Here is a 26,318-nt window from a genome sequence, read left to right on the forward strand (position 1 = left end):
GATTATCTGTCATTTTTAGATCTCTTATTTTCTTCCATTAGAGTTGACTATTTGTATTTAAATTGTTCCTTTTGGAAGAAAGTATCCCCCCCACAGCCAGTGAGAATCTGAACTGACTGATAACACGTATGGATGAGTATGTTATGTATGTGTGTGATTCAACTTGTTTCCACTGTGATATGAATCCTTCAAAAAAAAAAAAAAATCCACTCCAAAACATAACAGCATTACGGGTTTATTTCCAAACACTGGCTTTTGTGCTGCACAGTTTTTAGTGCAGCAGTTTTTAGTATTTGCAACATACTGCAGATAGCAGATTGAGACCAAGATTGTGGTATGTATTTAATACTGAACAATGCAGTCATGTTTCTTTTCTGATTAAACTCTCAAGGAACAGGAAACTTTTTGATAACAAGAAAGTATTTCTTAATTACCTATTAGTCCCCAGAGTGGTCTATTCACAGTAACAAGTGTTACTGGTAAGCATGACATTAATGTGTGTGATATGGACCCAGCATCCACCACTGTACCTTTAAACAGAATCCCCGGAAATGCTTATCACTGGGAACAAGACCAATATTGCACTGTTTCTAAATGTAAGGTCTCCCTGGTTTACTTTGGCACTACCTAAATGCCTTGCTTTTATTACTTGGATTCTGACTGTTTCTAAGAAAGGGAACCAACCTTAACTGTTGAATTTTTAAAAGTCTAACTAGGGGTGCCTAGTTTTTTTTTCTCAGAAAAAAGAAAAAAAACGTCTAACTAGTCTTTCATCTTTTATGCCTAGAAATCTGTTTTCTTCAGATGTAGCTTCTTGGGCAAGGGTGAGCTGAGGAATTATGGGAGGAAAATGAAAATACAAGATTATTAACAGACATTCCCCCATGGGCTATATGCAGTAGTTCTGATACTCCACCAGCTTAAAATTTTTATCAGAGCCTTTTAAGCTGGCTTAGAAAGAGAAAAGGTACATTTAGTTACCTGATTTTGGAAACTGTGGTTGACATGGGCCCTTAAATGACCTCCATACCTTTTAATTGCCTATGGTCCTTCTTGACTCAAAAGGAAATCGAGTTGAAAAAAATCACATTTTGAGGCCTGATTTTCCCATTGTTTGAGTACAGAATTTTAGTCCAGAACCTCTTATACTGTTTGGTTTTTAAATGGGAAGACTGTTACTTCCTTAGTATTAAGATGTTCCCTGCATTGAGAGGAATTGTTCACTTGTGAGGACTAAGGACATCAGTCTCCAGACTTCATTCTCCTCAAATACTGCCAGCTGTCAGACACACCTCAAGGCTGCATTTTAATAAACAGTAGTTTTTTTAAAAACAAAAAAACATTGGTTTTTTTTTTTCCTTAAACAAAAAAAAAACCTTGTCTTTTTCTTCTGCCTTACAATCTGTTCTTAAATTTAATTTCCAAGTGAACACCTGTACAGGTGAAATAAGATAAAGGCACACTGTGTAGTGGATTTAGAAGATGGTATGAAACTCATTCAAATCTGTGCAAGTTGACATTTTCATTCAAGTATGTCAAGTTAAAATTTCTAAACAAATCACCTGCTTAAAACATCTTTAAAACAGTAGGAAATAAATACATATTATTTTGAGCCCATCTTCTCTAAGAGCGCTGCTTACACAGCCTTGGCTCCGTTTCCACTGGAGGCAGGTGTGCCCTTGTCACCACGTCAAGTTTTCATCAGTCGCACTTTTGCAGAGTCGTGCACTCAGTCCATCTCCTGCAGCAAGAAAGGGAACTAGAATTAGCGCATCGGATCCACGAACCAGGATTCAGTACTTAAGGGCTCTGGTGCCACAATCAATAGATGTGAAGCCAGGGTTTGTAAACACACTCTGGAGCCTTGTCAGCCTTAGATCCCCGCATCCTCCTTTTGCTACATGGGAGCAAGTGCAAGACCTAGGCTTTCAAGGCGCCGAGATCTGGACATTCACATCTAGTGAATCACTTCTGGCGCCAAGAAGCATCTTGGTCCAAGGAATGAAGGTTCTGTTTCAGCCCTTCAGGAAGCTGTTAACACAGACTGCTGCTGATATCCTGCCCACTTATAGCCCCGATAGACTGTCGTTGGTGAAAGCTGTTCAGAACTTTCTCAGGCTTACCTTCTCCCAGCAATTCAGCTTCATTTAACACCTGATTCGAGACTTGTATTCATTCTCCGGTTTTAAAATGCTGCCATAAGCGAACAACATGGCAGACAGAGAAAGGCATCAGGGGTCAGATGCCGGAGTAATGCTTCCGACACACAAAATCCTGAACATTCACTAGTATTTTCAAACTTACAGGTAAGATACAGCCACTTAAATTCCAGTTAAAGTGAAGCAACAGACTTTAACGCCTGTCTGGCCCTTCTTCTTGGACAGCATCGTGAAGAATTGTGACTTTTAATATCTTAGTCTTAATTTTTGGACAGGTTTTCTGAGGAAGATTTCAAATAGTTTTTCTCCCTTTTTGACTATCCATTTTGGTCTCTCTCCCCAACATCCTCTTAATGTGTTTTTAAATGTAAATTATACTTATGTTTGTGATGAGACGAAGAGGAGGGCAGATGGAAGACGCTCAGGTAGGGACACTCCGGCCACATTCTCATGCTCCTCCTGTAACCTACGCTGTACTACTGGGATCCTAGCAAGAATACAGTGCGTGGTGCGCTCTGATAGCAGGGCATCTTAAAAATAAAGTTGATGAATCTCAAGGTGGTGCTCATCACCACCTTCTACAACACAACCTTCTCACAGAAGCAAAACCAAGCCTTTCTACCTGAGCAGCAAGGTCCCTTTCTCGTGGTCTGGTCACCAGAAGCAGGGGAAAAAGGATGAAAGAACCCTGCAGCAGAGAGTTCTGCTGAATTTCCAGATCTTAGAGGGAACAGACAGAGACCAAGGGGATGCAGTGAAACGCCAAGGAGCTCACATCACTGGTTCTTACATTTCTGACTAAGTTCCTCACATACGTGAGTAGGTTCTGGTTAATAAAGTTCACTGTTGTGCGAAAGACATCACGGAGCAAGGACGGTGTGTGGTCGGCCACCTTTTTGGCCAGTACCATGGCCAACATGAGCATGGTCTTCTCCTTCTCCATATCCTTTGGGTAAGTCTGCAGGACCTGCTCCAGTGTAGCAGCAAGGTGCTTCCTTCTGTCCTGCATGTAAACACAGGGTCGCGCGGAACCTCATTTACTAATGTTCTGCCCTCTGAAAGAACAGTCTACCAGTGTTACGTAGGAAGAAGCGTGCTTTCGTTTCGAGGGAAGAACTTATTAAACAGCTGAGGAGGCTGGAGGAGAGAATGAGAGACAATTTAATTTGGAGAGGCAATGGAAAGGGTAGGCCGAGCTTAGTCGCTGCAGCTGGACACACATCACCAAATACGTCTTTACAGAGTGTGTGTGTGTTTACATTAGACAACACAGCCACTCCCTGCTTCTAAGGCACTTAAAGAACTAGTTAAATACCCAAGACGTCTTAGACCTATCTTACCGGTGCAGACCGAGCTATGGGAAGGGGATGAAGGGGGCTAAATGTGACATTCTTGCTGCATGGGAGGAGCACGCCATACACCACCGGACTCTTAAGGACCTTCAAGCTCATCAACTCATACGCAAAATTAAGTTAACATTGTTCCCCGAGGCAGAACAATATCGCTGCTATGACAGCTGCTGATCCAGAGTGGAGACAAACCTTCCTGGAGGCAGGAGGCTGCCCAGGCTGAACCCTGGAGGACTGACACATACATTTCGAGGCAGTGAGGGATACTTGCAACTCCAGTCAAAAGGAAGGAACCTTTCTCTCCACCGAACTCCTGTAACCACAGATTTGACAGCCTTGGGGCATCTCTCTCTTCCACTAAGTTTCTCCAGGAAGGCTAGATAGCTTACGGTGCCTCACGATAGGCAGAAGCTCTGCTGGTGTCTGTATATTGATATTAACCAGGACGTTAAAAGTAGTGGGCTAAATAATATGTCACTCTTCTTGTCACATGTGGTAAGTGACTTGATGGCCTCACTCACATTTTTATTCAGCTCTCTAAAACTGAGGAAAGAGTAAGTTAGTCCTGGAAGAGTCATATACGTTTTGTTAATCTTTTTGGAGGCTTTTATACCCAAAATCTTGACTCCTGACTTAAGGTTCAGGTTTCCTAAATATCAAATACATTAACTCTTCTGAAAAGACAATTAACCATGCTATGATTCTATTTCCAATTCTTTTGTAGGCAATGAGTTACCTCACTGGACACTGGTTTGTCTGACATGGGACACAGGACAGACCTCAGTGTTTTAATTAACAACTGGAAACTAAAAGGCAGTCTGTGGACTGGGAGAAGATGTTTTCAAATAACATATCCAATAGTGGTAGTATCCAACATTTATAAAGAACTTCTACAACCTGAAAAAACAAACAATCCAATTAAAAATGGGCAGAAGACATGAACAGACATTTCTCCAAAGAAGACACACGGTGGCCAACAGACACATGAAAAGATGCTGAACATCACTCATCATCAGGGAAATACAAATCAAACCCATAATGAGATACCACCTCATACCTCTGAGAATGGCTAAAATCAACACAAAGCACAACTGGTGTTGATGAGAATGTGGAGTAAAAAGAAGCTTCCTGCACTGTTGGTAGGAATGCAAACTGGTGTAGCCTTGTGGAAAATAGTACGGAAGAAGTTCCTCAAAAAGTTAAAAACAGAACTACCCTACCATCCACTAATTACATTACTGGGTATTTAACCAAATATCAAAACACTAATTGAAGGGATATTTGCACTCCTATGTTTACTGCAGCATTATTTATAATAGCCAAACTATGGAAGCGGCCCAAGTGTCCATGGATAGACACAGAGTATCTTTATCTATGAATGGATAAAGAAGATGTGTGTGTGTGTGTGTGTGTGTGTGTGTGTGTGTGTGTGTACACACAATGGAATATTACTCAGCTGTAAAAAAGAATGAAATCTTGCCCTTCACAACAGCATGGCTAGATCTAGAGAGTCCTAAGCTAGTCAGAGAAGGACAAACACCATGTGATTTCATTCATATATGGAATTTAAGAAACAAAACAAAGGAACAAAGGGAGGGGGGAAAAAGAGACAAATCAAAAAACCGACTCTTAACATAGAGAACACACTGATGGTTACCAGAGAAGAGGTGGGTTATGAGGATGAGGGAAATCGGTGAAGAGGCTTAAGAGTACACCTTATCATATTGAAAACTGAGTAATACATAGAACTGTTAAATCACTATGTTGTACAACTGAAACTAATATAACACTGTATGTTAACTACACTGGAATTAAAATTAAAAACAAAACACCTGACAACTGAGAAAGTTCTCACACTTCCTGACTAACCCAGAAAAGGCACTGGTGTATTTTCTCACTTACTTCTTCCGACAGGTTCACATTCATAAACTGTATTGCCAGGTTATTCACCAGTCTTGGGTGGATGCTGTGATCCATCCTGTCCCCTATTTGGGCAAGCTGCCTGGCGATATCTTGGATGATTTCCTCTTGACTCTCAGAATCTGAATGTTGAGGCAGGGACACAGAGACACAGCATATTCAGACAATGGCCTGTTTGACCCTTCCTCCCAAACCACCCCATACCGGAAAAAGAAAGGGATTCTGTTCTGGAACAAAGCCAGCTCCTGCTTTCTCAGCTCACCATGGTGGGCTTGCTGAGCAGATGCTCCCTTCTAGAGCCGCCATGGGAGTACCTGGGACCCACAGGCAGGGAAGTAGGGTTGGAGTGTGCTGGGGCCAGGAAAGGGTCTAAGCAAGCAGAAGACCAGAGAAGCGGGCCTCACCCTACCTACAGAGTTACCATTTGTCCACGAAAAGGACAGTGATGCGAGGGCATCTGTGACTCTGAGCAGCCATGGCATGAATCTGACGGCAACCTTCACAGCTGCCAGTTCTATAAACCACCATGTAACAGGTGTCAGCCTAGGAAGGTGTGGGGGCAGGGGCTCTGCAGTCAGACCAAGTTAGAGCCCCGCATCTGCCGCCAGAGACCGCAGCTCCTTCTCTTGCTACTCAAACGCCACTCTGTCTGAGATTCCACCCTCTCCGCTGTCCTCCCTTTCCCCTCCTCGGCACTCCCTACTACCATATATTTTACCTGCCCATGTTCTTTGTCTGAGTCCCTTGCCGGAAGGTAAGCTTCCTAAGAGCTCCAATTTTTAAACCTGTTTTGCTTACTGCCAAATACACAGCACTGAAAATAACGCAGGGCACACGGTAGGTGCTCAACAGAAAACTGTTCAAATGAATGAATGTGCAAATGGATGGATCGTGTACCTAGCTCCTAGTAAGTAATCAATAAATGCCAGCCATGGCTATTTCTCTCATTAAATCTTATATTCTGTGTTTGCACCTTCCCTCCGGCTTCTTACTTACTCAGGACAGAAATCTCAATCTCCCTGGTCCCTGCAGCCACCCTCAGCAATCGTCACGTCTTATCTCAGAGCACAGATACAACCATCTGTCCCACCGTCACCACCGCCACCACCTGGCCGTGGGTCCTCCATCAGCTCTCATCTGGATAATTACAGCAGCCTCTTTGGCCACTCTCACGGCCTTCCAGGCCCTTCTCCACTCTCCACAATATACTTTGGGAAGCAAGGCACTTAGGTGCAAGAGGTAAAGAGGCTCTGAGAAGTGTCCTGGTGGGACCCTGGAGAGGGGGCCTCCTTAAATTTTGTGTCCTCAGCGTGGTCTTGACTGTGATCCAGAGTATGGATACGACCTCACTTCTCTAATCATTCACGGGCTCACACCCGTTCCAGTGACAAGCTGTAACCCAGCCTCAAAACACCTTGGACCATAACTTCCACTATTCCCTCCAAACACTCTGGCCAAACTCAACAGTGCCTTCTAAAGACCCTAATCTTTCCATCTTCAAGTGTTTGCTTACACCGTTGCCGTTACTTCTTCCCAGTTACCAAAGAGCCAAAGTACCCCTTCCTCCACAGCCCAGCTCAACTGCGGTTACAGCCATGAGGTCTTTCCTGATCCCTCTCAAAGGACCCACCCTCTAGGTAGCTCCTACTATACTGTCTCTGCCTCACTGATTTCTCTGTGCTTTTCCACTTTGTTGCAGCAACTTCAGGAGACATAGTGGATTCAGTAAGTGTCCAGCTGAGTAAATGAATTCACTAATGAAACTGTGGTATACAAAGCGTCTAGTTTGCCTTTTGCTTCCCAATCTCATCAGGTACTTAATCTACATGCTGGTTTTCCACCAGAGGTGAAGTTGTGTACCTTTGCAAATGCCATTTGAATCAAGTCAGGCTTTGCAGTCAGTCTAAGGGCAAGGAATGGTGTAGAAGAGCAAAAGACCACCCAGGGAACAGCCTCTGATTATAGTTACTCTAGCCGCAGCTTCTGATAAGTAAAGCCATTCCTGCCCTCCACCCCCTCCTAAGCCTTCCCCAAAGGGGGTCAGTTGCCTTTATTCAAGTTTAGGGCTACCCAGAAGATATGGTAGCTGGATTCTAAAGCACCTGGCACCCCCTGGCTAGTGGGGTAACTCCTGACACTTCCCCATCCACCCAATTTAACACAGACCCGGAGGTCCAAAAGCTGGACCAGCTGTTGGTCTCCCTCAGGGCCACCAGAGGGCAGTGCATTCTCTCATGTCAGGAGATTTCTGGGAGGCAGGAGGCAGGATTTCAGTCCGCTTGCTAGGTTGGGAGGCCTGGGTCCAGGTCCTCAGAGTCCCTTGAGGCAGTGATTGTAATCAGGGCATATACCCCAGAAACACCTGGCAGTCTTCCACCCTAGAACATGTTGGTTCAGACAGCTGCACTCAGGCCCAAAGACTCTGCATTTTGAAAACGTTCCTCATGGAATTTCAATGTGCACACTACTGAGAAACACTGTTCCGGGCCCAAATCTAGGAGTGGCTGACCCTCAGCTTGCTCCCCAGCTCTACTCCCCCAGCCTTCAGCTGAGGAGGCCTCCATCTGTGGACGGTGCACCAGCGGCAAAGAGGAATAAAAAGTGAGGGTGGAAGGGCAGCACAGGGGATGAGTGAGAAAATGTGAAGAAGTTCTGAAAGCGTGATATCCTGGGAGGCAGCAGCAGAGGGCAATGGAGCCCAGCTCAAGGAAAGAGGCCTGGCCCGATGGTGCCCAGTAGTTACCTGACTTGGGGTTTGTAATTTGCCCTTCTTTGGGCCTCAGTTTTCTCACCAGGAAATTAGGTTCAGAATATTTCAATGCCATAGTTATGTTGTATATAATCACGTCATAATACATATGAACATAAAAGTGTGAGGTTCTATACAGATTCCAATACTCATTATAAAGAAACTGGATTTCAGCTGATTGGAAACTACAGAATCCTCAGGTACAAACCAAACAATATGACACAAACACGCAGTGGGCTGAAACCACAGAGGTGGACACTGAGCCCAAAGGTCCCTAAATGTTACTGGGGAGAGTGAAGCCCAGATTTGGGGTGGAGGAGGCTGTGCCAGGCACCTGTCTCCTCGCTATCCAGGAAGTGGCTGCTCCGGTTGCCATCTGTCTGGAGCTCATCATCGTGGTCCTCCTCCAGGTAAGCTGGCGCAGGCAGTTCACGGCCCAACACCTCTAACTCTCTGTGGAAATTATAGTTGGAGCAGTTTTGGAGGAAGCCAAACAGCAGCAAGTTTGTGATGCGCTCATCATGGAGGCTCGAACCATTGCTGACCTAAGATGAAAAGGGAGTCAAGTCAGGGAGACCCATGGGACGCGGATCCAGGGGGGCCACAGGCCCTTCCTACAGCTGAGCTTGGCAAAAGGAGCCCGAGGACAGCTGGGCCTGAAAGAGCCTCCCTGGCCCAAGATATGTGAATAAGCCCGTGCGGGCAAGAGCATCAGGGGGCAGAGGCCGAATCTGCAGTGTCTGCCTTAAGCAATGCTGCCTGTAGATGCCACAGAGGAAGCCCCAATTCTGCAGAACGTGGTTCATCTACCGTTTGCTTGACATCCTGAAGACACTGAGCTGGGGTGAGCTTGCTTTCAGGGAGGGGGGTTGTCCAAAGGCTGTTTTAAGTAAGTCAGCAAATATCATCACTTAGATCTCATCCTTATACATCTACACGCATAAGCTAACTCTCACATACCTTACCAACTTGAGCCCACCTTACCAGCTACACACCCAGCAGTCAGAAACTCTTTCATAATCTTCTTTGTGAGCCAAGATGGTATTGTGGAGCCAGCAGATTTTCCATAATTACTGGGAAACAGTGACCACAGATAACATCTGCCTTTGGGCAGGCTTGCTGTGCTTCGTATAGGGGGATGGCGCCTGCTCTAATGTGAGGGGCTGGTGGTCTCTGCCTGGCGGCTTGCCATCTGCTAGCAACACTTTTGCAGGGGAACTCAGCTTAGCATCCGTGCTCTGGGAGCCTGCAGGGACATTTCTAGTGTACTGACTGCATCTGGGACAATGTTCTTGGCAAACAAAGGTGAGAACTCACAGCCCCAGCAGCCCAGGTGCACTCAGAGCAATCAGAGACCTAGGATGAAAGAGGGAATCATCCGGAAGGCTGGGGATACTGAGATCTGCCCAAATAAATGTAAAACACACATACTAGCTTGTAAGGGAAAGTCAGTAGAAGAAGATGAAGGTGATTGTAACATTTATTTCTGTCTTCTAAGTCCGATTTTTCATTAGGAAAATAACCAGAAAACTTTTAGGACAGTTTTTAGAGGGCAAATTGTTTTAAATAAATAAAATGCACAAAATAAGGTGATAACATATTGCTAATTGGCCCTTACTTTTCCAGAATTATCCCTATAAAAGGGAAAAAGATGGGTGGCTCAGCTGGTTAAGTAGTCCGACTCTTGGTTTCAGCTCAGGTCATGATCTCATGGTTTGGGAGTTCGAGCCCCATGTTAGTGTGGAGCCTGCTTGGGATTCTCTCTCTTGGAGACCTCTCTCTCTGCGCCTCTCCTGCTTGCTTAGTCTCTCTCTCAAGACAGCTTAGAAACTCAAGAACACCCTTCGTTTCTTCCACCATCTCTGCTGAACCAGCTATGTCTCAGGCTCCAACTAGCAAGCTGAAAAACCATGTGGTTTCCTTCCTTTATTAGGATATTCAACAAGCATATGTTGATAACCTTCCAGGTGTCAGATGTTGCTATGCTTAGGGATTCAGAAACTGTGGGCCACGAAATTTACTAACCACCAAATCCTTAGATTTTTTGCAGTTACCTCTCACAATAGCTGGTGGGAACAGAAGGCTGATGCACACAGTGTGGACACAGAAAAGCCTCTGGTGCTAGGGGCCTCTACAGAATTTGGCAAAGAAGGGAAGCAGAAAGACTATAGTAAGTAGATAAATAAAGAGCTTCTGATGGATACACCATGATTTTCTCTTCCAGCTAATTAAAAGGTAAGTACAGACAAGGCAGTTTAGACAAGGCAGTTTAGGTACCATCCTGCTAAAGCCAGGGGAACGGCCTATAAGACCTTAGGGGGATCGCTTCTAAGAACTCTAGAGCTTCTAAATGGTCCTGAATCAGAAAGCCACCTTGCTCTTCCAGTGCGCGACCAGGCACACGGTGGAGGGAAAGGAAGAGGAGGGAGGACCGGTCTTTCTTTTTTCACTATGTGCCAGCAAATTGTGAATGTGAGGCTCCTCTCTGCAGCGCTGTCAAAGAAGGGGTCAGCTGGGTGCACGCGGACAGCACACCCACGAAGAACAAGCTGGCCCCAGTTACCCTCGCTCCCCCTCCCAAAGCATTTCTCCAGGGGAAGTACACAGACGGACCTGAGAATCCATGGCACCGGCAGCCTTGCAGGGCTCAACTTGCTTCCGGCTTTGTAGGGGTCCCGAGTCAGCAGCCTGGAAAAGGACACACATGCACACAGGGTAGTCAGCTGTCCCCTGCAGGGACACCCCCTGCCAGGACCCTCAGGAAAGAAGGAGGGGGAGTCATCCTGGGTCCTGGCTGGAAGGCGCTCCAGCCATAGTTGCCGAGCTCCCACCTCGCCCATTCCAACCACACTCACCCAGGCTGTTCTTTCTCCGCAGCACGGAACCTGGGCAGCATCCCAAGTGAGCACACTTTGGAGTTTTCCTCATTATAGAGACTTGCCAAGGCACGAAGAGCTCCGCAGAGCTGATCCTCCAACCTCAGAGCTCAGCCCTCCCACCCCGAGCTCACTGATCCTAAGACCTCACTGATCACGCAAAGAGGGCAATCTAGTTTTTGAATTCTTTTCAGGCAAATACTTTTATTAGTGCACTTCCTACAAGAATAAAGTTAGCTGATAAGCATACCTGGAAGCTTTTAGGGACTCGCTTTTATTATTACTACGACCACTAATATGACACTACATAACCATTCCTTCAGCGTGCAGCCGTTCTCAGAGCATTCACATTATCTCTCCTGTTCCATGCAACTATGCTGAGAGGCAGGAGGCTGATCCAGGTGCTGATCCAGGTGAGTGAGAAAGTAAGGTTTGGGGAGTAAGAGACAGCCAGGCAGATCAGTCTCCAGAGGCCACATGATTTCAGTGGCATTCATACAGAAAGAGCTCTTGGAAAATGTATATTTAAAAAAAGAAGCCTTGAAAATAAAATGTTTTCTTAGGATTTGGTGATTTAAAAAAAAAAGAAAGAAGAAAAAATAATGTATATTTGACAATTCACAGAAGATTAAAGGTCCTCTATGGCACATATTCCAAACTAAATAAGCCATCATAAACAACTGATCAGACAAATGGCAACTGGGAATGAAGTTCAAAAAAATTATGCCCATGAAGTGGAATACATATAACATGAGAAAAAAACAAAACAAAAAGGATGAGAGATCTAGGCGTGCATCAGTATAGAAAGAAGTCCAAGACAGACCGAACAAAAGTTTCTATAGAACAGTCTCAGCAAAATAATCCTATCATAAAATGTACTTGTCTGGGTATGTGTGTGTTTACACACAATATTAGTTTGAGTCAAATGAAATGGTCATTTTGTAGGGTAAAAAACAGCCAAATTAGGCAATTTTATCTTGGGTCCTTAAACACAAAGGAGGTAAAAAACAAGACTAGACAACCGAGGAAGCAGAGGACGTGCCTTCCACGCCAGGCAGCTGTGCACATTTGTGGGACGCAGTCACTCCCGATCTGCCCATCTCCCTGTCTCGGTGCTCCTGCTGGCCTTAGCGGTCACCCTAACCCTCACACTGGGAATCTGGAAGAGCCCGCCTCTGCCGCTGGGTATGGCTGACTGGGAGGAAAGGGGGCCAAGAGCAAAGGACTCAGGTGTATTTGAACAGACAGGGAACCTATGGGTGCCGGCTCATGGGCAACCACAGGCCCTCCAAGAGGCAAAAGCTGGTGCCACTATATGAATCAGGACAAAGAACAAAACAGAACATTCCCCTCAGGAAAAAGTCCACAGAAGCCAAATCACGTTCACCAGTCACAGCCAATGCAAAGGTGCAGCAGACTGAATGCGGGCCCCCACCTTGTTCTCTCAAGAACCAACTTTAGAAAACTATGTGGGGGAGACAGCACTCGAGATAATTCACATAAACATTTAATAGACTTCCTCCAGACTTTGATACTGTGGAAATAAAAGGAAACCTTGCTTAGAACGGCAGCAGGCCAGAGAGGGCACTCTCACGCCCCTCACGAACTGCACACCCAAAAGGAACAAAGGTACCATACAAGTCTGACACTCCTGTACTATCCTTATTACCCCTGCAGGAGGAAGAAGAGCTTTTTTCTTCCCCCAGCAACACCCCAGCCAATGAGAAGCCACCGTACTTGGAGCTCCTGGTTCATCCAATTGCACTTTTTGTTTACTAGACCCCTCCCACCTTCCAATATCCTCTGCAAAAGCACACTCCTCTCCTTTGCTCTGTGAACTTGCTATGGTTTTACAATAGCTTGCTTGTCCTGAATTACAGTTCTCTACTATTCCCAAATAAATGCATTGTTGCCACTGAAATCGCTGGCGGTTCTATTTTTAAGGTTAGTATTATTTAGTGATCAGAAGTGGGATCCAGAGATGACCCCAACAGCTCCATAGCTGATAAGCAAACAGGGACCAGTGCCCATAAAGCCAAGTGGGCTCACTGCTTTCTCAGTGACCCCAAAGTCTGAGGGTAGGTTTTCTCCTGGATTTCGGACTCTGCTCTCTTTATGTCCAAGCTCTCGAGGCTTTATGCAGGACTTATTTTAAGGCCTCATCCTTTCTGAGAGTACGAACCAACTATTGCTGTTGGACTGTGCTGGCCTTCAGTCTGAATCCTTTGGAACCAAGATGTTCCTGTCAAACGTTTTTTCCCTTTTGCTCTGGAGAAAACAAAAACAAAAAAACAAAAAAAACAGCCAAACAAAAAACACCTAAGAAATGGAATCCAAGTCATACAAATGCTTTGAGGATGTCCCCCTTCTGGGCATTGGACAATTTTTTGTTTAAAAACTGCATTCCCTCGTCATGTGCATTTCTTTTTCTTTTTCTTTTTTATTTAATGTTTATTTTTTTAAGAGAGAGAGAGAGAGCGAGAGAGAGCACAAGGTGGGGAGGGGGAGCAGAGAGGGAGACAGAATGCAGAGCAGGCTCTAGGCTCAAAGCTGTCAGCGCATAGCCAGACATGGAGCCCAAACTCATGAACCATGAGATCATGACCTGAGCCAAAGTTGGATGCTCAACCGACTGAGCCATCAAGGCGCCCCTGAACTACAGCATTTTTTAAAAATTTATGTTAAGGGGTGCCTGGGTGGCTTAGTCGGTTGAGCGTCCGACTTTCGCTTAGGTCATGATCTCGCGGTTCGTGGGTTCGAGCCCCACGTCGGGCTCTGTGCTGACTGCCAGCTCAGAGCCTGGGACCTGTTTCAGTCTGTGACTCCGTCTCTCTCTGACCCTCCCCTGCTCACGCTGTCTCTCTCTCCTAGAAATAAAATACTTTTTAAAAAAATTTATGTTAACAAACAATGATATTTTCAAGTGAATCAACAAATACTTTAAAAATTTCTCAGTTTTTTTTTTTATTGGGGGGGGGCAAAAGTGAGCAATGGGCAGAGAGACAGAGGGAGGGAGAGAACCTCACAAGAGACAGAGAGAGGGGGAGAGTGTCGGGCCCAAAGTGGAGCTTGAGCTCACCCAATGTGGGACTTGATCTCATGAACTGTGAGATCATGACCTGAGCCAAAGTCAGATGCTTAACTGACAGAGCCCCCCAGGCACCCAAAATTTCAGTTTTAATTTCAAACACAGAAAATAATAGGTAAAACCCACTTAATCAAGCTTTTGGGGGTCCTCAATAATTTCTAAGTGTAAAACAGTCCAACAATCCAGCTTCTGTCACTCCTCATTCAACAGTCCATAACGATCAGCACATGATGAGACCACACAGCCAAATCCTTGATCACTGCTGTCACCAATGGGAGTAACTGATCTGCATGTGCAAAACAAAACACAAACTCAGGAGACTGACAGAAAGAGAGAGAGAGACAGAGAAAGAGACAGAGTCAGCAAAGTTAAAAAACTGTTCTGTTTCAGGGTGCCTGGGTGGCTCAGTCAGTTGAGTACCCCACTCTTGGGTGCCTGACTCTTGATCCCAGGGTTGTGGATCAAGCCCCGTGTGAGGCTCTGCACTGAGCATGGAGCCTGCTTGAGATTCTCTTTCCCTCTGCCCCTCTCCCTCCAACTCATGCAGTCTCTCCCTCACTTTCTATGTCAAAATAAATAAATAAACAAACATTTTTTTAAAAAGTTCTGGGGCACCTGGGTGGCTCAGTCAGTTGAGCATCCAACTTTGGCTCAGGTTATGATCTCATGGTTTGAGTTTAAGCCTCACATTGGGCTCACTGCTGGCTGCGCAAAGCCAGCTTCAGATCCTCTGTTGCACCCCCGCCCCTCCCCCACTTGTGTTCTCTCAAAAACAAACGGATAAATGAATGTTCTGTTTAGCTACTGCCTCTGGTAGCTCAGAAAAGACCATGTGAATCCACTGGGCATGCTTTTCAGTGGATGACCTCCCTATGCTAATGTGTACTTAAAAGAAAAAAAAGTGAAGCCATGACTTTCATACAAATATAAAATGATAAAATGGACATGTGTCAAAGATTTCATTTAGCTCACTAGTTAATGAAGCAACTAGTAAAAGGATACAGCCAGTTTCTAGATAATGTGGATTTCTAAGGTATCTGCCAGTTCTCACATCTACCTTTATGAATATAAAACCACTAGTCTAGAGCTGTAAGAAAAAGTCCTTCAAATGGGGTGAAGTCCAGTTATTTGGGGTGGGCAGGGTCAAGGCATAGCCAGAAAGATGGCCCTGACAGCCCTGAGTAGCTCAGAGCCAGACTTGTTCCTTTCCACAGTTCCCAACAACAGTCCCTCAACACCTTCCCGAACTTGCTGATTTCTTCTGGGGTTTGACTTTTACCAGTTCTCACGCAGGCTCTTTCTGACCACTCCAAGGAGGGAGGGTGTTGTCACCCTCACCCAGAAAGCACTTCTGTAAGAGGCACACTTTCACTTACTCAACCCAACTGGATTTATCGGGAAAGGAGGAAGCTGGGGTTTCGGATACTGGTCCCTCTGCCTCTGTGCATCGGCTGAGTCCAAGCTCCCAGTGCCTCATTCTCACCAACAGATACTGAGGAAAATTCCTCAGAAATTCTAGTGCTCCGACTACTCTGTTCCCCTCCCCTTCCATCTCAAAGGCATGGGAACCACTGATCTAACCCAGTTGTTTTCAACCCTGGCACAACGGAACCAACTGAGAAGCTTTGAAACATACTGAAACATACAGAAGATCTGACATGATCTTACAAATAGAAAAGCCCAAGGAATCCACTAAAAAAGCTACCGGAACTAATAAGTGAGTTCAGCAAGATTGCAGGGCACAAGTATTCGCAAGGATCAACTGCACTTCTATACACTAGCAATAAAACAATCCAAAAATGAAATTAAGAAAATCACCTTTGTAACAGTATCAAGAAAAGGAGAATTCTCAGGGCACCTGGTGGCTTAGTTGGTTAAGCGTCCAACTTCGGCTCAGTTCATGATCTCATGGTTTGTGAATTCAAGTCCTGTATCGGACTGTCTGCTGTTAGCGCAGAGCTCGCTTCTGATCCTCTGTGCGCTCCCTCTGGCAGAGAGAGAGGGAGACACAGAATCTGAAGCAGGCTCCAGGCTCTGAGCTGTCAGCACACACCTGGGCTCAAACTCACGAACCTTGAGATCATGACCTGAGCGGACGTTGGATGCTTAACCAACTGAGCCACCCAGGCGCCCCAATAAATAAATAAACTTAAAAAAAAAGAAAAAGAGGGTGTTATATGGAAATCGACTTGACAAAAACTATAAAAGAAAAAAATTAAAAATTAGAATTAAAAAATAGAATCTTTAGAAATACAATTAACAAAAGAAATATAAGATTTGTTCACTGAACACTACAAATACAATTGAAAGAAAGTAAAGACCTAAATAAATGAAAAGCCATACAATGCTCACAAATTGGAAGAAATATTATAGTTTAGATGGTTATACTCCCCAAAATTGACCTATAGATTCTATCTAATTCCACTCAAACTCCCAGCTTGCTGTTTTGCAGAAAGTTACAGTTGGTTCCTATAATTTATACGGAAATCCAAGGGTCACAGAACAGGCGATCTTGAAAAAAAAAAAAAAAGTTAGTGGACTCACATTTTCCAATTTCAAAACTTACCACTAAGCTACAGTGATCAAGATAGTGTGGTATTGGCAAAGGATAAACAGATCAATGGACTAGAAATGACAGTCCATAAACTCTAATACTTATGGTTAATCAATCATTGACAAAGGAGGCAAGACCCTTGGGAAGAGCTGTCTTTCCAACAAATGGTGCTGGGACAACTGGATACACATAATCAGGGGACTGTGACCTCATGTCATCCACAAAAATTAACTCAAAAGAGATCACAGAATTAATGTAAGAGCTAAAATTATAAAATTCTTAGAACACAGGTATAAAATGTCAAGACCTTGGGTTAAACAAGGATTTCTTAGATAGGACACCAAAATAATAACTGATACAAGAAAAAACAGATAAACTGGACTTGTTGAAAATTAACTCTCAGCTTACCTGGCTGACTCAGTTGGTAAAGCATGTGACTCTTGATCTCAGGGTTGTAAGTCTGAGCCCCACGTTGAGTGAAGACATTACTTAATAATAAAACCTTTGGGGGCACCTCAGTCAGTTAAGCATCCAACTTTGGCTCAGATCATGATCTCACAGTTCAGGAGTTCAAGCTCTGCGTCAGGCTCTGTGCTGAGAGCTCAGAGCCTGGAGCCTGCTTCAGATTCTATGTCTCCATCTCTCTCTCTCTCTCTTAAAAATAAATAAACGTTTAAAAAGTTTTTAAATAAATTAAAATCTTTGTAGTGCCTGGGTGGCTCAGTTTGTTAAGTGTCCAACTCTTGATTTTGGCTCAGGTCATGATTTCACAGTTTGTGAGTTCAAACCCTATGTTGGGGCTCTCTGCTGACAATGTGGAGCCTGCTTGAGAGTCTCTGTCTCTCCCTCTCTCTCTGCCTGTCCCCAGCTCTCTCACTCTCTCTCAAAATAAACTTTAAAAATAAAATAAAATAAAATAAAATAAAATAAAATAAAATAAAATCTTTAAGAAAAAAAAGAAAATTAACTCTTGTGTTTGAAAGGGTACCACCATAAAAGTAAAAAGGCAACCTACGAAATGGGAGAAGATATTTGCAAATCATTTATCTGACAAGGGACTGACAATAAAGGATTCAGAGAATAATGATGAAAAGACAATCCAATTAAAAATTGGGCAAAAGAGGGCACCTGGGTGGCTCAGTCGGTTAAGCGTCCGACCTCGGCTCAGGTCATGATCTCACAGTTCATGGGTTCGAGCCCCACATCGGGCTCTGTGTTGACAGCCAGCTCAGAACCTGGAGCCTGTTTCAGATTCTGTGTCTCCCTCCCTCTCTGACCCTCCCCTACTCATGCTGTCTCTCTCTGTCTCAAAAATAAATAAAAAACATTAAAAAAATTTTTTTTTTAAATTGGGCAAAAGATTTGAATAGGATCCAAAGAAGATACACAAATGGCCAATAAGCACATGAAAGCTCAACATTATTAGCCGTTACAAGAATGCCAGTCAAAATCACAATGATGCCACTACCATGGTTAGAATAAAAAAGATGGATAACAGCAAGTGAGCAAGAACATGGACAAACTGGACCCCTCATACACTGCTGGTGGGAAGGTAAAATGAGGCAGCCGCTCTGGGAAAGTATGGCAGTTCCTTGAACAATTAAACAGAGTTTTATCAAATGACCCAGAAATTTCACTCCTAGGCATATAACTAACAGAAATGGAAACATAAGTCCACAGAAAAACTTGTACATGAATGTTCGCAGCAGCATTATCCACAAGTTAGAAAGTAGAAAGAACCCAAATGTTCAACGAATGAATCCATAAACAAAACGTGGTATCTCCACTACAATGGAGTACTTTTTGGACTGTAAAAAGGAATGGAGTCCTGATTTATGCTACAACATGGATGAACTGGTGAAAACACGCAAAGTGAAAGAGACACGCACAAAGGGCCACCTGCTGTATGATCCCATTTATCGGATAGACGGATCCACAGAACAGAGAATGGATTAGGCCACCAAGAGCTGCAGGGACAGGGCACTAGGGCATGACTGGTAATGTACGTGGAGTTTCTTTCAGGACTGCTGAAATGTACGAAAATGAGATTGTAGTGATGGCTGCCATAACTCTGTGAATATACTACAGGTTATTTTAAATGGGTAAACTGTGTGGTATGTGAAATAACTCAATTAAGTGTTTTAAAAGAAAAAAGGCAGGCTGAGGGAGATGTTATAAAGAGGCAGGAGCCTCTTTACCGGATAACTCAGGCCATTCCCTCACACACGTCTAATGCTCCACCCAGGTCCACAAAAGCTCACCATCCTATATGCTGAAGGCCTCCCTCCTAGCCCCCTGCCCCCCCTCCCCTGCCTCCTAGACCCCTGCCTCCCCTCCCCTGCCCAGACCCTGGGCTTCTGACAGACTGTGCACCCTGCGTGGAGCAAGACAGCATCCCAGAGGCCACGCCAAACTGTGTCAGTCAGCCCGTACCTATCCCCCAGCCTCTCCCTCCAACACCTCCTGTCTTCCTCTTAGAGCTGAGTCATGAAGAAAAGTGATGTTACCAAGGTTGAGTCAGACTTCAGACCTCGGCCGCCCTGTGGCTGCTCCCAGGCTGCCCTTCTGAGCCAGGGCCGGCAGGTAGGGCAGCTGAATGGGGCAGGGGGCTGAGCACGCCGGCAAGTATCCCCGGCAGGGCCTCCCACGGTTAAGCAAGCCCCCCCCCCCCACGCCTCCCAGGTTCTAGTCTGCTCACCGAGGCAGCGGGACGATACCCTGCGTCTACAGCAGTACAGGGCGTGAGCGTACGGCCGGAGCAATCATCTTACACACTGATAAACACCACCCCAGCGAGACGTGGTGGCCAACAAGGGCGCTGGACTCGGCTCCCCGGTCAGCCGGGAAAGACTGAGTCTGGGAGGTTGGACGTTGCCAGGCTTCCTAGGAGAAACCCCCAGGGAAAAACAGGACCCTGGTGGCCTGTGGGTCTCACGGTCGGGAACTCAGTGATGGGGGTCAGGGAGAATGACAAAGAAAGTGCGGTGGGCAAGACAGGCATTCTCCTGAGGCTGCACTGTCACTCAGTCCCAGGGGCCCACCAACCTGCCAGCCCACTAGCCTCACAGCCCTACCCCCACCCTCTCCCGGAAAAGGTGAGGAAATCCCTGCTGGAAAGTTCTGAAGAAGTTCCAGTCAAGGCTAGTTTATCTCCTCACCCACAGCAGGGCCTGCCTTGATTCCAGGCTCTCTAGCTGGTGCTGACTGTGACTTTGGTCCTCTGCACCCCGTCCCACCCCATACATACAGAGGCAGCTGGGCCAGCAGAAAGGGGGGACAGTCCCAAACACAATGCCCTCCCCCACCAGACGCTCAGGATTCCTCCAGCTGAACCCCAAAGGCGGCCTCCTCCATTCCATCTCCAAGGAGCTGCCTGCTGGTGCAAGAGCCCCTCCCGGCCCTTCTGATAGGATGTGACTTCCCAGATGCTGATCCATTTTACATAATGTCCTCGCTAATGCCAAGAGGGGCTGCTGGTGCGGTGACTCATTTATCCAGCTGGCCTTCTCCCAAACTGAGGCACACAAATTCCTGAGACCTCGGGTCTGGTGTCAAGCTCACAGGACCGGATCACTCTCCAGCACTTACTCCCAGGAGGGACCCATATGCCACCTCCCAAGTGCATCTGTGACTCAGCCCCTCTCCTCCACCCATCTGCTGCCTCCTCTCCTCTGCTGCCTCCAGGCTCTAACTGAACTCTAGTCCCCCAGCTCGGACTTCAGTTAGCTCTCCCTGGAAAGACAAATTGAAACCCCAGAAAAGCCCCAAACTCCCTAAGTTCTTGCGGCCCAGCAGCATTTAAGAGGCTCACACATTCCCAGGGCGCCTGGGTGGCTCAGCTGGTTGGCCTTCTGACTTTGGCTCCAGTCATCATCTCAAGGTTCATGAGTTCAAGCCCCACATGGGGCTTGCTGCTGTCAGTGCAGAACCCGCTTTGGATCCTCTGTCCCTCTCTCTCTCGCTCTCAAAAATAAACAAACATTTTTTAAAAAGTAAAATAATTTAAAAAAGAGAGAGAGAGGCTCACACATTCCCAGTCCACAAGAGGGATCCTCTAAAGGGGGAGGAGAGAGAGAGGTCACAGCTGGCTCTCAACCTGCCATGTGACCTCACATTCCCCACATTTGTAAAAAGGGACACTCCCTGCCTCATGAGATTCTTACCCTTCACTCTGGCTTGCAGGGGAGGGGAAGTGTGGGGGTGGGGGTGGGCAGTGCACACGAGGGTGTGGAGACGGAAGCAGGAGCTCCCGGGACAGGGCCATGGCCCAGTCCTAGACCCAGGGCTGAGGCCACCTGAACGCTTGTCTAACCACAAGCACATATGTGAGAAACACCCCACTACTGATGTTTCACATCTATGGGTTCATTCACATCACAGAATTCGCATGAGAATTAAAATGAGAGTTAGGCAAATTAAGCCAACTACAGAAGCACAGACGCCCACTAACAGAAAAACAACAGCATCACTGCTGAGACACCCCCCCCCCCAGTCCCCAACCCCCCAATGCTGTGTTCAGAACTCCAAGGACTGGCCTGCCCTTGACCCAGGCCTCTGCACTCACTTTCCTAACTCTGAAGAAAGGGACTTTCTTAAGCACATGAGCATGTAAGGCACATGTTGACCTGCCCCACTGGTCGGCATAGCCACTGGCACGGCGGGAGCTTATGAAGTGCAAGCTTGGGGATCCCCTTCAGCTAGGGCAGAAGCCCAGGCACAAAGTGTGGCAGCTTCTGTGGCGGTCTCAACACCGTGGACCCAGAAGGCAGGCCTCTCTTCATACAGTGGCAGCCCCACTTTTGTGTGGCCCACATCCTTCCACGAAGGCACAAGGTCTATGGGGCCATGCAGGGTTGTTTCCGTCCAGCTACTCCGTGTGTTTGAAAGTAACCAGTCCCCTTTTAGAGCCTTCTGTGACTCAGAGGGGGTCATAACCCTCTACCTCCTGGCACACTTCTCCAACACTCCAATGCTCCCAAGCTGATGGGTCATTTAAAATAAACCACTTCCTCATTTTCTTTCTTTTTTTTTTTTTTTAATGTTTTATTTATATCTGAGAGAGAGAGAGACAGAGAGAGAGAGAGAGAGCGCGCGCATGAGCAGGGGAGGGTCAGAGAGAGAGAGGGAGACACAGAATCCGAAACAGGCTCCAGGCTCTGAGCTAGCTGTCAGCACAGAGCCTGACACAGGGCTCGAACCCATGAACCATGAGATCATGACCCGAGCCGAAGTCGGACACTTAACCGACTGAGCCACCCAGGTGCCCCACTACTTCCTCATTTTCTAAGTTGGTGGCTTCTAGGACCCTGGACACAAAAAGCCAACCAAGAATGCGATGGTTGCTTTATGGTTCATCAAGACAATCAAGTTTGCTTTTCATTTGTTTTGTTTTGTTTTTTTAATAGTTTATTGCCAAGTTGGTTTCCATATAACACCCAGCGCTCATCCCCACAAGTGCCCTCCTCCATGCCCATCACCTCCCCCCACCCCCATCAGCCCTCAGTTTGTTCTCAGCATTCAAGAGTCTCTCATGGTTTGCCTCCCTCCCTCTCCCCAACTATTTTTCCCCTTATTCTCCCCCACGGTCCTCCCTTAAGTTCCTCCTAATCCTCCTATACGTAAGTTTGCTTTTCATTTGAAACTTCCCCATTTTTACCACAGCAGGCAGGAAGAGAAGAGGAGGGGAAGGCGGGGAAAGAAAGGACTGAGACCCAGGGACAGGAAACTGGGGAGCCTGCCGGGCATAATCCCACCCAATGGGTCCACGGTGCTGCTCCCTGAAGCGTCCTCCTATCTTGCACGTATCACCAGCTGCCTGCAAGCAGAAGAGTCCACAGAAAGGCCATGGCCATTCTCTCTACTCTTTGCCCGTTCAGGTCTCACCGGTATAGAGGTGCAGAGGTAGATGGGTCGAATTTGGGAGATGAGGCGGGGAGTAGCTAGAAATCCAGGCAATGATTCCCTCAGTTGTGACCCTATGTAAGTTAATTAATCACTCCATGCCTCATTTTTCCCACCTGAAGAATAAAGATGATAACCTAGTCCCTGATTACTGTGATGACCAAGTGACCTAGTATACATACAGTTCTTTGTGATGTATCAGGCTCACAATGAGCTCTGTATGTTATCACCATCTAGCTGTCTTTTTCAAACCTGTCAGTGGCTTTGGGCAAGGACATGTATGGCCTGTGGGGGTGGCCAGCCAGGTGTCCCAGCTAAGGGGCTGCTAATCGGATCCTATGCATAGGAGGCCCAGCAGGATGGGTAGCTGGCCTCAGGGAGCATCCAGGCCGGCACTACGTCCCAAAGCCCCAGACTGGCCAGAGGCGCAGCCACAGAAAGGATGTCCAATGACCACAGCTCTAGAGTCCACAGCCAGCATCCTGGGTACTACCACCAAGAAACACACAGTCCTTGATCAGGATGGCACTAGAGAAAACGAGAACAGCTCGAATGTCATTAACTGCCCTTCTGCAAGCCAAGACTCCTGCCCCGGAAGACTCCATCCTCCAGGGTCTTGCTCTCCCCCATGTCCTCAGCACTCCTGACAGGCCATTCTCATCTGCAAATGGGCGTCCCTGCAGTTTCTCCAATGAGTCTCCCAGGTTGGCTAACGTTGTGAGCTTTTCTGGCCGAGGCCTCAGAGCAGGGCATGCAATGCACCTTCCACCTAGAGATACCTCTTTCCTACCTAGGCACACCTACCCCACATTCCTGCATTGCCCGGAGTACACTTTCCGGTCTTACCCAGCTAGCAAGCTCCTATTCATTCTTCAGAGCCACTTCCGATGGCCTCACGTCTACAGACAAAGCGAAGAGCAACCCAGTCGAAGCCCTTTGCAGCAAACACTACCAAAGCCTTCATCCTGATGTATGGCACTTGCCAGTCTGCATCTCCATTCCTGAGAGACAGCGCCCTGTCCCTCATGAACCACACTGCTCCCATGCCCAGCACAGCGTGGGCCCCTCAGTGCTCGAGGACGCCCATGAGAAGGCTGACTTTAATCCTCACCAATGAGGTGCTGTACAAGGTCTCCTGCGGGTGCTGACCCTGCACTTCTTCCCTCTGTGGGAAGGGAGTACTCTTCCCTCTGTGGGGGGAGGGACAGAACACACGCATGCTGAGTGGCAATGAAAGGTTTGACATCTATCCTCTTCCCAACAATGCCCTACTAGAGCTCTGCCCAGCTGAACTTTTAAAACCAGAGGAGTCCTTCTCCCACTTTCCTTTTAGCTCCCAAACCAGGTTATCTTCCAGGAACAGTCACTGATGACTCCCAGTGGACTCAAGAGCCCTGGTTCAAGGTCTGCCTCAAGATGGCACAGACCAAAGCCCAGGAGAGCCTTCCCTATCTCAGAGCCTGCCATGCATGCGCCCCAGATGGGTGGAGATGGAATGTGGAAAAACCACATCTTTTGGCAGGAGTACCCTTCTATAGAGACCCGTCCAGCTAAAATGCCATCAAGTGAGGCTTGAGCAGACAGATAAGATTTGCAGGAAGGACAGGCAAGCCTGGCAGTGGAATTAGGCAGTTTCGTGAAAAGGCCAGGGCACTATGTGCTGGGAAACCCCCCTTCCCAGGCCAATCCAATCCCAGAAGGCCTTAGCTATGTTCAAGCCCATCCCCCACCATCACTCTATGATCCCAGCTCCTGCTGCAGATTCTTATTATGGTATGAATGAATAAATAAACCCCCACCATCCCAGCCACTTGGTAGCTGAGGGCTTAGGGGTCTCCCAGGATCCCCTGGGGTCATTAAGTCATTCAACAACTGATGTCTACCACTAGCCGGTATATGCATGTAATTTCTAACAGTTTTAAGACAGGTTCTCTGGCCTCAGGAATCAGCAGGCGTTGGGGAAAGTGCCCTAGACCAGAGTCCAAGGTCTGTGTCTGGATTTGGGTTCCGGATTTGGTGCTGAACAAGTGTGTGACCCGAACCTGTCCCTTCCCGTCGGTTTTCTCATCTTGGAGGTTGGACCCAGCAGCCGCTGGTCTCACTGCAAACCGTCCAGGAACCCGTGGGCGGAAGATGCCTCAAGTCCTACCCACCGACCCCTCCACCGCACCCAGGCCCAGGCCCCACGAGCTTACGGCCAAACCCGAAGACTCGCTTGGAGAGGAGACAATAAAGCCTTAGCCAGCCTACCCCCACCCCCACCCCGCCCCCAGCCCAAGGGGAGGACCGCTCCGAACCCTGGAGAGAATCAGTAAGCCGAGAGCGGGCCCCCTCTTGCTCTCCAGGCTCGCACTGAGCACCACCCCCTTCCTCTGAGGGGAGGGAAGTCCTTCCGGCCGGTGGGGGGGCCGCGAGGACCCAGCGAGGGGCCCAGGCGGTCGAGAGGCGGGGTGAAAGGCTGACCCGACGCCGGGTGCCGAGGGCTGGTAGGCTCTAACCCCGGGATCTCGAGGGCCGCCCGAGACTGGGTCTCGCGGCGAGCTCCAGGCGGGGTGGCACCTGGCGGCCCACGCCTCCCCTCGCGTCCTACGGCTCCTACCCTCGGGCGCAGGCGGTCCGGGGCTGTGCCCGGGAGGGTCGGACCGGTGGCGAGCCCCGAGCCCCGCACCCGGCAGGCACTCGGCGCAGACGGCCCCGCGGGGTCGGGGGGCTACTCACCCACCCGGCAGCCGCGGCAGGAGGCCGAGAGACGGGCGGCGGGGACCAGGGGGTCCGAGACCAGGCGAGGGAGGCTGAAGTAAAGTCCTGGAGGCGTGCGGAGTACGCAGCCGCCGTTCGCCCACTTCCTTTATTTCCCGCCGGCAAGGCCCGGGGCCTCCCCAGCCCGCCCGACACGGCCGGCCCCGCCCCCGGCCCCGCCCCCGGCCCCGCCTCCAGCCGCCCGCTACCGGGAAGCCCAGAGGCGGGGTGCGGGAGCCGCGCGCAGGAAGCCAAGGGGGCTCCCGCGCCGCGCTCGTCCCAGAGCCCGGGCGCCGGGAGCCGGCCAGGCTCGGCCCACCGGACGATGGAGCCAACAGAGCAGGATTTCCATCCTCACAGCGTGCTCCATATCAAGGTAGCCATCCAGGAAGTTGGGCCACTCATTTAGGCGATGCCGGGATAATTCCTAATGATCCTTGCGTGGAACTGCTTTTAGAATCCTCTCAGACTGTCTTGGAATGGCCTCGGGGGTGGTAGTTCCTGGTCATAATCTCGTGACGCCATTCACCAGTCCCTGTACCCAGATAGCCCCACAACTGCACAGCCAGTGGAGAAACACACGTGACTCCAACAAAAGAGAAACAGAAACGGGAAAGCAAGTTTCTGGAAAGCATGAGAAATTAAGGAGGGTCATGGAAGTTGCCACACCTGAACAAAGGACTAGAAAACTGAATTTTAAAAAAGAAAAAAAAAGACTGGAAGGAGATAAAACCAAAAATCATCACAAGGTTACATTAAAATAATAAAAATCACAGTGATTTATTTTACTTCCCACTTTTTTGTATTTTCCCGTTTTTCTTTAAAAAATTTTTAAGGCTTATTTTTGAGAGAGAGAGAGAGAGAATGAGAGCACAGGCAGAGGAGGGGCAGAGAGGAATAGAGGGAGTCACAGAATTCAAATCAGGCCCCAGGCTCCAAGCTGTCAACACAGAGCCAGAGGTGGGGCTCAAACTCATAAACCC

The 26,318-nt window shown here is 47.6% G+C and overlaps 1 protein-coding gene across 3 annotated transcripts; it reads right to left on the reverse strand.

The window, feature by feature from the left end:
* Positions 1-726: 726 nt before the first annotated feature.
* BID (BH3 interacting domain death agonist) lies at positions 727-25,465 on the reverse strand. 3 transcript variants are annotated; one of them, XM_039250022.1, is made up of 6 exons: positions 25,315-25,465; positions 10,791-10,865; positions 8,512-8,630; positions 5,411-5,550; positions 2,950-3,162; positions 727-1,741 (listed from the first exon to the last, which is right to left on the reverse strand). In XM_039250022.1, exons 4-6 carry the CDS (start codon positions 5,483-5,485, stop codon positions 1,730-1,732), a joined length of 300 nt encoding a protein of 99 aa, XP_039105953.1. In that variant the 5' UTR covers positions 5,486-5,550; positions 8,512-8,630; positions 10,791-10,865; positions 25,315-25,465; the 3' UTR covers positions 727-1,729. The 3 variants fall into 3 exon arrangements, with proteins under 3 accessions (XP_039105953.1, XP_039105952.1, XP_039105951.1); XM_039250021.1 differs by lacking the exon at positions 2,950-3,162 and having other exon boundaries at positions 8,512-8,722; positions 25,315-25,395; XM_039250020.1 differs by lacking the exon at positions 727-1,741 and having other exon boundaries at positions 3,083-3,296; positions 8,512-8,722; positions 25,315-25,395.
* Positions 25,466-26,318: the final 853 nt, after the last annotated feature.

Source organism: Hyaena hyaena, unplaced genomic scaffold (genome assembly GCF_003009895.1).
Source record: "Hyaena hyaena isolate Hyena2069 unplaced genomic scaffold, ASM300989v1 scaffold_368, whole genome shotgun sequence".
In the NCBI taxonomy this organism is placed as follows: Eukaryota; Metazoa; Chordata; class Mammalia; order Carnivora; family Hyaenidae; genus Hyaena; species Hyaena hyaena.